Source organism: Leptodactylus fuscus, chromosome 10, assembly GCF_031893055.1.
Source record: "Leptodactylus fuscus isolate aLepFus1 chromosome 10, aLepFus1.hap2, whole genome shotgun sequence".
In the NCBI taxonomy this organism is placed as follows: Eukaryota; Metazoa; Chordata; class Amphibia; order Anura; family Leptodactylidae; genus Leptodactylus; species Leptodactylus fuscus.
Genome location: NC_134274.1, coordinates 88,177,771 through 88,192,379, shown reverse-complemented (window position 1 = coordinate 88,192,379; position 14,609 = coordinate 88,177,771). Strand labels below are relative to the sequence as shown.

General features: G+C 46.7%; 1 protein-coding gene across 1 annotated transcript in view; it reads right to left on the bottom strand.

Annotated features, from left to right (window-relative positions):
• Window positions 1-2,496: 2,496 nt before the first annotated feature.
• Window positions 2,497-14,609, bottom strand: part of TNKS1BP1 (tankyrase 1 binding protein 1) — a 38,227-nt gene continuing 26,114 nt past the window's right edge. Inside the window, exons 5-10 of the mRNA XM_075258558.1 lie at window positions 7,606-8,102; window positions 5,265-7,374; window positions 3,885-4,023; window positions 3,530-3,681; window positions 3,343-3,452; window positions 2,497-2,917 (exon numbers count right to left, since the gene is read on the bottom strand). Coding sequence (XP_075114659.1) covers window positions 2,842-2,917; window positions 3,343-3,452; window positions 3,530-3,681; window positions 3,885-4,023; window positions 5,265-7,374; window positions 7,606-8,102 — 3,084 coding nt within the window. The 3' untranslated portion in view covers window positions 2,497-2,841. The remainder of the gene's footprint in view (window positions 2,918-3,342; window positions 3,453-3,529; window positions 3,682-3,884; window positions 4,024-5,264; window positions 7,375-7,605; window positions 8,103-14,609) is intronic.

The window sequence follows — 14,609 nt, the reverse complement described above, 5'->3', positions numbered from 1 at the left end:
ATGTAGTGAGCTCCCCCTAGTGGTGACTGTATAATCTGTATGTAGTGAGCTCCCCCTAGTGGTGACTGTATAATGTGTATGTAGTGAGCTCCCTCTAGTGGTGACTGTATAATCTGTATGTAGTGAGCGCCCCCTAGTGGTGACTGTATAATCTGTATGTAGTGAGCTCCCCCTAGTAGTGACTGTATAATCTGTATGTAGTGAGCTCCTCCTAGTGGTGACTGTATAATCTGTATGTAGTGAGCTCCCCCTAGTGGTGACTGTATAATCTGTATGTAGTGAGCTCCCCCTAGTAGTGACTGTATAATCTGTATGTAGTAAGCTCCTCCTAGTGGTGACTATATAATCTGTATGTAGTAAGCTCCTCCTAGTGGTGACTATATAATCTGTATGTAGTGAGCTCCCTCTAGTGGTGACTGTATAATCTGTATGTAGTGAGCTCCTCCTAGTGGTGACTGTATATCTGTATGTAGTGAGCTCCTCCTAGTGGTGACTGTATAATCTGTATGTAGTGAGCTCCTCCTAGTGGTGACTGTATAATCTGTATGTAGTGAGCGCCCCCTAGTGGTGACTGTATAATCTGTATGTATTGAGCTCCCCCTAGTGGTGACTGTATAATCTGTATGTAGTGAGCTCCTCCTAGTGGTGACTGTATAATCTGTATGTAGTGAGCTCCCCCTAGTGGTGACTGTATAATCTGTATGTAGTGAGCTCCCCCTAGTGGTGACTGTATAATGTGTATGTAGTGAGCTCCCTCTAGTGGTGACTGTATAATCTGTATGTAGTGAGCGCCCCCTAGTGGTGACTGTATAATCTGTATGTAGTGAGCTCCCCCTAGTAGTGACTGTATAATCTGTATGTAGTGAGCTCCTCCTAGTGGTGACTGTATAATCTGTATGTAGTGAGCTCCCCCTAGTGGTGACTGTATAATCTGTATGTAGTGAGCTCCCCCTAGTAGTGACTGTATAATCTGTATGTAGTGAGCTCCTCCTAGTGGTGACTGTATAATCTGTATGTAGTGAGCGCCCCCTAGTGGTGACCGTATAATCTGTATGTAGTGAGCTCCTCCTAGTGGTGACTATATAATCTGTATGTAGTGAGCTCCCTCTAGTGGTGACTATATCATCTGTATGTAGTGAGCTCTACCTAGTGGTGACTGTATAATCTGTATATAGTGAGCTCCCCCTAGTGGTGACTGTATAATCTGTATGTAGTGAGCGCCCCCTAGTGGTGACTGTATAATCTGTATGTAGTGAGCTCCCTCTAGTGGTGACTGTATAATCTGTATGTAGTGAGCTCCCCCTAGTAGTGACTGTATAATCTGTATGTAGTGAGCTCCTCCTAGTGGTGACTGTATAATCTGTATGTAGTGAGCTCCCCCTAGTGGTGACTGTATAATCTGTATGTAGTGAGCTCCCCCTAGTAGTGACTGTATAATCTGTATGTAGTGAGCTCCTCCTAGTGGTGACTGTATAATCTGTATGTAGTGAGCTCCTCCTAGTGGTGACTATATAATCTGTATGTAGTGAGCTCCCTCTAGTGGTGACTATATCATCTGTATGTAGTGAGCTCTACCTAGTGGTGACTGTATAATCTGTATATAGTGAGCTCCCCCTAGTGGTGACTGTATAATCTGTATGTAGTGAGCGCCCCCTAGTGGTGACTGTATAATCTGTATGTATTGAGCTCCCTCTAGTGGTGACTGTATAATCTGTATGTAGTGAGCTCCTCCTAGTGGTGACTGTATAATCTGTATGTAGTGAGCTCCCCCTAGTGGTGACTGTATAATCTGTATGTAGTGAGCGCCCCCTAGTGGTGACTGTATAATCTGTATGTAGTGAGCGCCCCCTAGTGGTGACTGTATAATCTGTATGTAGTGAGCTCCCCTTAGTGGTGACTATATAATCTGTATGTAGTGAGCTCCTCCTAGTGGTGACTATATAATCTGTATGTAGTGAGCTCCTCCTAGTGGTGACTGTATAATCTGTATGTAGTGAGCTCCTCCTAGTGGTGACTGTATAATCTGTATGTAGTGAGCTCCCTCTAGTGGTGACTGTATAATCTGTATGTAGTGAGCTCCTCCTAGTGGTGACTGTATAATCTGTATGTAGTGAGCTCCCCTTAGTGGTGACTATATAATCTGTATGTAGTGAGCTCCTCCTAGTGGTGACTGTATAATCTGTATGTAGTGAGCTCCCCCTAGTGGTGACTGTATAATCTGTATGTAGTGAGCTCCCTCTAGTGGTGACTGTATAATCTGTATGTAGTGAGCTCCTCCTAGTGGTGACTGTATAATCTGTATGTAGTGAGCTCCTCCTAGTGGTGACTGTATAATCTGTATGTAATGAGCTCCACCTAGTGGTGACTGTATAATCTGTATGTAGTGAGCTCCCTCTAGTGGTGACTGTATAATCTGTATGTAGTGCGCTCCCCCTAGTGGTGACTGTATAATCTGTATGTAGTGAGCTCCTCCTAGTGGTGACTGTATAATCTGTATGTAGTGAGCTCCTCCTAGTGGTGACTGTATAATCTGTATGTAGTGAGCTCCCCCTAGTGGTGACTGTATAGAACGATAAATTACAGGATTATTGGAATGAAAAGCGACACGAGTTGGACATTTACATAAAGCGTAGAAAAGTCTAGAAAACACAAACCAAAATTAAGTGAAATCAGGGAACCAAATCTATCCCCTCCCCCAACAAACCAATAAGCCCTGAAATAACTGTTGAGTGACTGTTTTGCCTGCTCGCTGTACACGTTGCGAGGTTGTTATAGATGTGAATACACTGATGGGACGCCCCCGCACACTCGGCCAGTACTTGGTCCTCCGACTATAAGACTTCACTCCTCCGTTGTCTTCGCTTTGGACTCTTTCTTCTTCTTTATCTTCAGCGCTTGAAGCCATTTTGGAGAATGACTGTAAAGGGGAAGAAAAGCATGGTGAGCGCCAGTGGGGGAAGGGCCTGGGGTTACGTTTTATGAATTTACTGATACAGACGACAACTGGTTAAGGTCTTAATATCTGGTTTACGCTGAGGAAGGGGTTAACAGTCATGTCCATGGTTCTCTAGGGGTTAATTCCTGATATCCCCACCAGGGGGCGCTCACTGTATGCAGGCCGAACTCTACTATCTGTAAGTCAGGAGATCGTCCTATAGGCAGCGCCATGTAACGCCATGTGACTGCTCCGACACCGGGAGAATGTATAGTGTACTGGGAGTATATAGGTCTACCCTGTGTATATAGGTATAGGTGCTGCTATAGTACGGAGACACGTATCTCTTCTAGACTCCTCAGACAATATCTTCCCGCTCCTAGACGTTCTTATTGTTCTGTTTTTACCTTGAAGAATCGGACTTGTTCTTCCCGGGAGACGTCGGCTCTCGGCCTTCTTTGGGTTCTCCTCTTGTAGCGTCTTCTTCAGTGGTTTTACTTTTGGTTTTCAATCGCCCCTGTCATGTGACCATGTATATAGTGATTATAGATGTACTAGTACTGGGTATATACTGTATATACTTATCTGTCTTACCTTTAGTTTCGATCCGGACATTATTCCGGAGAATAGCCCTCCCTTCTTCGTTGGGGATTTCACTGATGATGGAGAATTGTCCGGGGTAACGTCTGGAGATGTCTCTTCTTTTCCTTCATCGTCATCGTCGTCTTTTACTGGGGATCTCGGCTCTGAAATTTCATGGAAAACGTGAGATGGCAGATAATGAGAAGACGCAACGGAAGCCTCCGATACACAGAGGTCGGTATCTGACTTGGTGGACACCTCCTCTGACGTTCTCCATTCACCACCCTCATAGCTGGAGCTAAGAACATCTCACAACTTATTATGGAGGAACATCTAGGCTTGGTCTTGTTTCCTCCATCTTCCATACCTGTGGAGTCTCGGAACATCCAGTATTCAGGATCAACCTCTTCTTGTGAGGCGCCATTGGTTACCGGCGTTCTGTGACATCGTTTCTTGCCCAGCGACGCTCGGCCCTTCATTAATGTCGTATCTAAGACATTGGTGCCCTGAATGGAAAACCAAAGAAATCTGAATGGAGATCTGAGAACTACAGCATGAGGACAACCTTGAGAAATGTCTATTAGCCATATCCTGGTGCGGGAACGTCATGTCTCTGGGGACCATGTAGTCCCTGTGGTTTATCTCTACAGAGCCGTAAGATACGTCACGGCTGATGGTGCGCTCTATGACACCACGATACTGGTTTCCACTTCTCACCTTCCATCAAAGCCATGTGGCAGCCAATAGATGATGGTCCACCATGCAGACAATTGAAGAAGTGAAGCATCAGGTCCTACAACCCATAAGCCACCTACCAACCCCCTGGAGCTTCTAGCTTGATGTTTCCTTGGTCCTCACCACTCTTAGTTTTGGTGAAGGCCCTAATACAGATCTAAGAAGCTAATGGCGGCCAGTTGTCATGCATGGCGAGCAGTTCTTCCTGGATTAAGGCCCCTGTTTACAGACGAGATCAGTCCAGTCAAGTCGCTGCTCGCTCTTGTAACCACCATTAACTATAGTACTGCCAGAACGTGCTACGGACAACACCTGCGATTCTTCTGTTCTCGGTTCATCCTAGATGGGAAATCCTCCACTAATACCGCGGCTTCCATATGATAATAAGAGGTGTTTGTCAAGGTGTATCCCTGGCCAAAAAACTGCAGGGTGTGTATTAAGTACACAGCCTCGGCCAAAAAACAGATATTGCCCTGTCGTTGGTAAACAGATGGCCGACCTGCGAGAAGAATTCTGTGCTCATGACTTCAGGTTTCTTTCCGAGCACCTCAACCACCGACGAGTCCTACGACCGTCCTGTATACACCGAAAAACCCACAAGGGACAATACAGAAAACAAGGGGCCTAGGACGTAAATACCTTGTCCTGGCCTGGGCCGAACTCCAACTGACCTGGGGATATTGGGAGACGGCAAGATTTATTGTAGCAACCAATGCCAGACGGCTGCTGCCAAGGCAAATACAGTACGGGCAGCAAGGAGAGGAGGAGAGATGCCCACGGCAAGGACCGAATCACTGGTCCGACCACATATGGAATACTGGGCACAATCTGGGGTATATATAACTAGAGCGGGGGACAATATCTAAGCAATTTGATTCTGGAGAACTTAACCTATCTATCTGTGGGCCTGGTTGATTTGCTGGTTCTGGTGACAGATCCGCTCTGCGTTCTGACAGGTTCTGTACCTACAAATCGGCCATGATATGACACCAAAGTAATGGAGCTTTCTTACCTCTAGAAAATCAAAATTAATTTCTTCTGGAGCTTCCTCTGTCTCTGACACCGTCTCGCCTGGACTTTCTCCATGTGTTTCCTCTGACACTTTAGGTCCGTCCGGTCTGTCTTCACCGTTCTCCAATTCTTCATGTTCAGGATGTCCATTTATGCCTTTCTCAGTATGTTTGCCCAAGGTGTCTTCTGCTTGGGGACCTCTGGACGCCTCTGAGGGTGATTCGCGGGATTGTAAATGTCCATCGGTCACTTCATAACCTGTATGTGTTGGTAGATCTCTATGCTCTGGCTTGACAGTGTGTGTACCTAAGGTCTTTGGATCTTCTTGTTGTGCTTCTTGCTCTCGCTCATCTTTATGGTAGGCCTCAGATGGTACATCATCCTTGTGGTGGTCTTCTTCAGGAGGACTCTCTGTATATTGCTGCTCCCAGTTTTTTTCTGGTCTTTTCTCAGCTTTATCTTGCTCTATTGAGGAGACATGTCCACTTTGTGTTTCTGTTGCGTGAAGGTCCATGTACCCTTCTCGCTCTGTAGACTGTGTCCACCTATGGTCACTTTCTTCAGACATCCTTATTTTCTCCTCTGGAGTCTGAACACTCTCCTTTTCTGAATAATATTTTCTTAAATGGGAATCTTCTGGGCTTTCATGTTTATCCTGGTGGATTCCTGGATGTGTATACCTGACATCTAGCTCCTCTGATGGTGCTGGTTCATCCTCTGGCTCCGTGGAGTGCTGGTGATGGGAATGCAACTCCTCTAGTTGGCCATATTGGTGATCTGGTTTTTCTGCTGGTGTTTGTTGGTAGTATAACTCCTCTGATATTTGGGGCACATGTGGGGTGATCTTTTGTGGTGGATCCTCTGGTTGCGTATACTTTACCAATGTTTCCTCGGCATGTTCATGTTCTTCTGCCTCCTTTGGTGGAGTGTCCGGGAGATGGGAATCCATTAATTGGTCATATGTGGTGATCGGTCTGTCTAATTCTTCATAAGGGAGGGTTGGTGCCCTGGATAGTTTATAAGCCAACTGTTCAGATTGGACATTGTGGAGCGCTGACTCCTCTGGTTGCTCGTATGTGTAGCGATGACTTTCCTCTTCTGAATGGTGATCTGGCTCCTCTGGTTGCTTATACGTATGAACTAACTTATCTGGCGCTGCGTCTATGTGAACCAGTTCCTCAGATGTTGCATAGGTGTAACGTGGTTCTTTAGATGGTACATATTTGTTATCTGGTTCTTCTGAAGGTGTATATGTGTGAATTTGTCCCTCAGATGGTGCGTGGGTATGAACAGACTCCTTAGATGGTGCATATTCATGAACTAGTTCCTCAGTTTCGGCATATTTGTGAGCTAGTTCATCAGATGGGGCATATGAACCATGTTGTTCCTCAGATTGAGCAAATTTGTGAACCAGTTCCTCAGATGGTGCATGGGGATGAACAGACTCCTTAGATGGTGCATATTTGTGAACTAGTTCATCAGATGGGGCATATGAACCATGTTGTTCCTCAGATTGAGCAAATTTGTGAACCAATTCCTCAGATGGTGCATGTTCGTGAACCAGTTCCTCAGATGGTCCATATTTGTGGTCCATTACCTCTGACTGTGCATGTTTATACAATGGTTCTTCTAACTGACTACGTGACTGTTGATGGTCTTCTGACTCATAGTCTCCATGTTGTGGTCTTTCTATATCCGGCACATTTTGCGAGTAAATATTATAGTACTCAATGGCCTCTTTGTGGTCACTTCCGTCACCGAGCTCGGTTGACTCTATGACCCTACAAGTTGGGTCTCCAGAATGAAATTCTTTCGATTTAGAACTTTCCAAGTCTTCAAAGTTGCCAAGTTCTGACTTGGAATTTTTTGCTTCTTGGTCCTTCAGCTGAGTCAGATCTTCCCGTGGCTGACTCGGGGCAGTCGATGGATGCGATTGCTCAGTATGAGTGTATATTTCCTGGGACGGAGGTCTGTCTTCTGATGGTACACTCATGTTTGCTACTTCCTTTCTGTCTGTAGGTTCATGAATTCCTGAATGATCTTCTGTGGCTCTATAATGGTGGATATAAGGTGCGCTAGAGACATGAGGAGCAGACGAGTCATCGTCCGATCTGGAAGAGATAGGCAGTAAGTATTTGTATGGGGTATAATCATCCATAACGATATAGGTATGTATTATGTATTATGTTCCCCCATGTGACAAATTATTCAAAAATTTGGTAAAAACCAAACCTAACCCCATTTGTAACAAACATGTGGACCTTCTTAATGCCAATGGCAACAATAAAATGTATTCAACATCTCTTAGGTCCTTTCATGTAGGAGACACCATGTGAGGTTACCTGAGAGCAGAAGACTCCTCAGACGTATGAGTAAAATGATGAGGCTTATACGCCACGTTCTTCACGGCAGGATCTACTGTTGGCTGTCTCGCGTGGACACTCCTGTGGTCCTCATCCACACCATCGTGTTGTTTGGTATCAATGTCTTGGATCGTGCGCTCACTAACGTTTTTATAAAGCTTTGTGGTGTCGGTAAAGGAGGATACGTCATCAGTAAGTTTAATTTCTTCATGACGGGAGGTTGACCCATGAACATCTGCTTGGCCAACGTTTAGATGTTCTTGACGAGACAAGTCATGATGTTCATGTTTATGAGTCTTTGTATAGTCTGTCGGAGCTCTGCTAATATTATCTTCCCTATAAATCGTATCTTCTGCGCTGGTTGTATAACCGGCCATTGGTGTCCTCACATAACCCATTGGCTCATCTGTTCTTACAGACTCTTTCTCCTCCGCACCACCTTCATTCTTCTTGTGTTGTCCATGTGTCGCTGGTATCTGCAATGTGTAGATACAGACATGATTATTTGACCTTCATTTTATTATGTCAGGTCAATATGGGACACTAAAACCACCCAAAGGTCCTTATGGACTGGGGTTTTGTGGCCCAACTTGCCCTGCATTAAGAACTCAAACCCTTATCCTTACCCAGAGATGAGTCCGTCTGGAGAATAGCTATAGGGTGAGTATGAGGCTGAGGCCCCACATGGCAGATTTTTTTTTGTTGCAAATTTTCCTGCGTATTTTTGAGCCAAAGCCAGGAATGGATTGTCCAGAAGGGAGAAGTCTAAGAACTTCCTAGATATTTCCCTTTCCATGTCGTCCTACCAGCGGCACAATATGGGAAGTCTTGTGCCGCTGTTAGGACTAAGGGAAACAAGATAATCTTCATAATCCTTCGTTCCTTGTCATCCTACCAGCGGCACAATATGGGAAGTCTTGTGCCGCTCTTAGGACTAAGGGAAACAAGATAATCTTCATAATCCTTCGTTCCCTGTTGTCCTACCAGCGGCACAAGACTTCCCATATTTTGCCGCTGTTAGGACTAAGGGAAACAAGATAATCTTCATAATCCTTCGTTCCCTGTTGTCCTACCAGCGGCACAAGACTTCCCATATTGTGCCGCTGTTAGGACTAAGGGAAACAAGATTATCTTCATAATCCTTCGTTCCCTGTCGTCCTACCAGCGGCACAAGACTTCCCATATTGTGCCGCTGTTAGGACTAAGGGAAACAAGATTATCTTCATAATCCTTCGTTCCTTCTGTGACCTTTCCTGGCTTTGGCTCAAGAAAACTTCTACAAAATCTGCAACAGCAAAAGCTCTGTTCCTGCAACGTGGGGCCTCAGGCTAAAGGTGGTGCAGATGACTTTACAGCAGGGAGATTTGGGACACTAAACTCCTGGACCATGAGGACGGTGGGTTGGTGTCCCAGAATACCCTCAAAGGATCCCTTTAAAGGGGAGTAACATATACCAGTAGATATAGTGGTTTGATACGGGTAAAGAAGAAGAGGAGGAATGAAGAGCGAACATTGAAGTGACTCGGTCTATTTGTGACCTTTAGGCGACTCTTCGAAGACGTCAAAATGGCCAACTGAGGTCACAATTTCCCGATTATTCTCAGAAACATTCTGGGTCATACCAATAAAACCAATGTGCAGACTAGGCTAGATTAGTCTACATTCACACTCTCGTTATAGGAGTCCATTGCTCCCATCCGACTGTGAGTATCGGACACGGACGGAGCCCCCTCCATCTGTCACTTATGATGGAAGATATCTTCAGTCATGTTCTTCACGTACAATGTGCTCACAAGCTATGAAAGAGACGGGCATGCAAAAGGGCCAAAATTTCAGTGAGTTCCCACCCCCAGGGTCACCACATCTGAACCTCCCACTTATCCCCCTGGATGTGCACCCTGTATACCCCTAGGTATGTTTTGACGTTCCATCCAACCACTCTTTCCAGCCAGATCCTGGAGGACATAGACCATTGGATTGGTATTTGTTTCTATGTTTACAGGACGAACGTCTCACCAGTAACATTTCCGGTCCGTCCGGTTCTGACTGAAGGTATTTGATAGGTGTTTACAGAAGTTATGAGGTTTCCCGTAAAGTCGGGTTACAAGGAACCCACATGGTCTTTGTGAATATGGTGGAGCTGAAGTTTCCCACATCCAGATACAGATCACGCTATAACAAGTGCGAAAGGTTCACGTTCTCACCTATCGCTGAACAACCAGGAGAACTGGTTTTCGTCCACCCTGAGCCCACAATCTCATGGCCTCGGCGGTTGTGTATGACAGGTCGGTGATATACGTAGTAGTTACTGCGCTGGAGGCCAGAAGTAACATGATGGAGGCCACAACATTTTATTTCTGAGTATGGTGACCTTCACGCTGATTTATGAGGACATTGGGTGTTACTAAAACCCTGGAGGGCGCGTCTCCTCGCCAATCTCAAAAATGAGTCGGGTCCTGTCCCTGATGTCTAGAGGGAACAAACCAAAATGGATGCCATGAAAACTACTAAATGAAGTGGGGCCAACTCTTCATTGACAAGTGGGATAACTGGGATCACAGAGGTCTCCTCCGCTAAGCTTATTGAGTTACCTACTCCAAAAACATCAACACTAGCGTAAATAAACTTCAGTTTGGGACCCAAATTTAAGCAGGTCTTGGTTCTTCCTGGACTCGCCTTTAAATTGTTCCTTAAGCTACTTTGAAGGACTTTCAGGGCTTTGAATGGAAAGTCTTCTCATCTGCGGCTCCTCTTTTCAGATACTCATAGGTAGGAGGTTGGCAAGAAGATGCGTCAAGGGGGTACTGGGGGTTGGGGAAGGGGCGTCAAGAAGGAACACAGCCAAGTGTTATATGCAGAGCAATAGACAAAAAGGAAACCTTTGCCCAAAGTGACTGAAGGCCTAGTGATGATTGTGCCCCTTGACCGCCCTCCCTATTTTCTGTTTTCTGATACCTTTGGCACAAAAAGTTTTGCTATCATAACTGTTTTGAAGCCCGAGGTATAGCAGGTGATCTAACGCCATCCATTCAGATATCATAGAGCTTAAGGGTGACCAGGTGGTCCACCACATTGCTTGATGGCATCGTGTAGCTTATCTGGTGAGGAGGCCCCGTGTTATACCAGGTTGTCCACCACATTGCTTGGTGGCATTGTGTAGCTCATCTGGTGAGGATGCCCCATGTTATACTAGGTGGTCCACCACATTGCTTGGTGGCATCGTGTAGCTTATCTGGTGAGGAGGCCCCATGTTATACTAGGTGGTCCACCACATTGCTTGGTGGCATCGTGTAGCTTATCTGGTGAGGAGGCCCCATGTTATACCAGGTTGTCCACCACATTGCTTGGTGGCATTGTGTAGCTCATCTGGTGAGGATGCCCCATGTTATACTAGGTGGTCCACCACATTGCTTGGTGGCATCGTGTAGCTTATCTGGTGAGGAGGCCCCATGTTATACCAGGTTGTCCACCACATTGCTTGGTGGCATTGTGTAGCTTATCTGGTGAGGAGGCCCCATGTTATACCAGGTTGTCCACCACATTGCTTGGTGGCATTGTATAGCTTATCTGGTGAGGATGCCCCGTGTTATACTAGGTGGTCCACCACATTGCTTGGTGGCATTGTATAGCTTATCTGGTGAGGATGCCCCGTGTTATACTAGGTGGTCCACCACATTGCTTGGTGGCATTGTATAGCTTATCTGGTGAGGATGCCCCGTGTTATACTAGGTGGTCCACCACATTGCTTGGTGGCATCGTGTAGCTTATCTGGTGAGGAGGCCCCATGTTATACCAGGTTGTCCACCACATTGCTTGGTGGCATTGTGTAGCTCATCTGGTGAGGATGCCCCATGTTATACTAGGTGGTCCACCACATTGCTTGGTGGCATTGTGTAGCTTATCTGGTGAGAATGCCCTGTGTTATACTAGGTGGTCCACCACATTGCTTGGTGGCATTGTATAGCTTATCTGGTGAGAATGCCCCGTGTTATACTAGGTGGTCCACCACATTGCTTGGTGGCATTGTGTAGCTCATCTGGTGAGGATGACCCATGTTATACTAGGTTGTCCACCACATTGCTTGGTGGCATTGTGTAGCTTATCTAGTAAGGATGCCCCGTGCTATACTAGGTGGTCCACCACATTGCTTGGTGGCATTGTGTAGCTTATTCGGTGAGGATGCCCCGTGCTATACCAGGTTGTCCACCACATTGCTTGGTGGCATTGTGTAGCTTATCTAGTAAGGATGCCCCGTGCTATACTAGGTGGTCCACCACATTGCTTGGTGGCATCGTGTAGCTTATCCGGTGAGGATGCCCCATGCTATACCAGGTTGTCCACCACATTGCTTGGTGGCATCATGTAGCTTATCTGGTGAGGATGTCCTGTGCTATATTAGGTGGTCCACCACATTGCTTGGTTGCATCGTCTAGCTTATCTGGTGAGGATACCCCATGCTAGGCCCACATCTCCTCAGTTAACAGGCCATGTCCTTGAGTAGCATCTACAGGAGGGTCTCGAATTTACGGGAACCCCAAGACAATCTCAGAGATTGATTTCCTTCTTCTCCCTTGCCACAGCAGAGGATTATATACATGGAATTTTGCCAGGACCGTTCTGAGAACCCGAATGCAAAAGAGGAAGGGCGCCTGAGAAATAACTATTCGCAACGTCTCAGAGGTTGTGAGACGTCTCTCGTGGTAAATTGTCCTCTGTTTTAGCTGACCCCATGATAAATTTGGCCTCATGGTCATGACAGTGAATCACAGATTTGTGGCCGACGTGTGTCCATTAAATAGGGATCAGTGGTCCAAAGGACCAATGAGGTTCATCCATTTCTAACAGACGGTTACGAGGGTGACAAATACGTGGCAAAAATGAACAGATGGACAGAAACCATTTTGATGGACCCATTGACTTGTTTTGGCTCCATCAGGCCAGAAAAATGGCAAAAATAGGACTTCACAGACTTATGTATATGGCGGCCACAGGGTTGTGAACAAGGTCTACTAGTTGTTCGCTGGCTCAGATATGGCGGGGGTGGTGGAGGCCTAAGCTTTGTGCACCAGCCAATGGCGGCCATAGGGTTGTGAACAAGGCCTATTAGTTGTTCGCTGGCTCAGATTTGGCAGGGGTGGTGGAGGCCTAAGCTTTGTGCACCAGCCAATGGCGGCCATAGGGTTGTGAACAAGGCCTATTAGTTGTTCGCTGGCTCAGACATGGCGGGGGTGGTGGAGGCCTAAGCTTTGTGCACCAGCCAATGGCGGCCATAGGGTTGTGAATAAGGCCTATTAGTTGTTCGCTGGCTCAGATATGGCGGGGGTGGTGGAGGCCTAAGCTTTGTGCACCAGCCAATGGCGGCCATAGGGTTGTGAATAAGGCCTATTAGTTGTTCGCTGGCTCAGATATGGCAGGGGTGGTGGAGGCCTAAGCTTTGTGAACCAGCCAATGGTGGCCATAGGGTTGTGAACAAGGCCTATTAGTTGTTCGCTGGCTCAGATATGGCGGGGGTGGTGGAGGCCTAAGCTTTGTGCACCAGCCAATGGTGGCCATAGGGTTGTGAACAAGGCCTATTAGTTGTTCGCTGGCTCAGACATGGCGGGGGTGGTGGAGGCCTAAGCTTTGTGCACCAGCCAATGGTGGCCATAAGGTTGTGAATAAGGCCTATTAGTTGTTCGCTGGCTCAGATATGGCGGGGGTGGTGGAGGCCTAAGCTTTGTGCACCAGCCAATGGCGGCCATAAGGTTGTGAATAAGGCCTATTAGTTGTTCGCTGGCTCAGACATGGCGGGGGTGGTGGAGGCCTAAGCTTTGTGCACCAGCCAATGTCCAGGGTGCGCTGCCTCTGCCTTGTGCTGTATACGGTACATGTACAGCTGTAATCTGTAATCACCCCACACACGCACACGCCGTATCGCCACCACATTCCTATGTAACAAAGTCACCACAATGTAAGGTTAATAAATGAACATATGTCAGATAAGAATGCGAGGAAAACGATAAGTTCTCTCATATCAGCCAAATAGTAAAGCGGTAACATTACCTAATAGGGAAATACTGCCATCTATATAATACCGTCATATAGTCAGGTCGTGCAGCTAAATATTATGAGGCTGCGAACTATAGTGAAGGCCATAACATGAGGCTCCCGGGTAATGGAAAGTGTGTAGCGGGGCCCGTCATGTGTCATCTATAAGGGCCCGTCATGTGTCATCTATAAGGGCCCGTCATGTGTCATCTATAAGGGCCCGTCATGTGTCATCTATAGGGGCCCGTCATGTGTCATCTATAAGGGCCTGTCATGTGTCATCTATAAGGGCCCGTCATGTGCCATCTATAAGGGCCCGTCATGTGCCATCTATAAGGGCCCGTCATGTGTCATCTATAAGGGCCCATCATGTGCCATCTATAAGGGCCCGTCATGTGCCATCTATAATAGGGCCCGTCATATGTCATCTATAAGGGCCCGTCATATGTCATCTATAAGGGCCCATCATGTGCCATCTATAAGGGCCCGTCATGTGCCATCTATAATAGGGCCCGTCATGTGCCATCTATAAGGGCCTGTCATGTGTCATTTATAAGGGCCCGTCATGTGTCATCTATAAGGACCCGTCATGTGTCATCTATAAGGGCCCGTCATGTGTCATCTATAAGGGCCCGTCATGTGCCATCTATAAGGGCCCGTCATGTGTCATCTATAAGGACCCGTCATGTGTCATCTATAAGGGCCCGTCATATGTCATCTATAAGGGCCCATCATGTGCCATCTATAAGGAACCATCATGTGCCATCTATAAGGGCCCGTCATGTGTCATCTATAAGGGCCCGTCATGTGTCATCTATAAGGGCCCGTCATGTGTCATCTATAAGGGCCCGTCATGTGCCATCTATAAGGGCCTGTCATGTGTCATCTATAAGGGCCCGTCATGTGCCATCTATAAGGGCCCGTCATGTGCCATCTATAAGGGCCCATCATGTGTC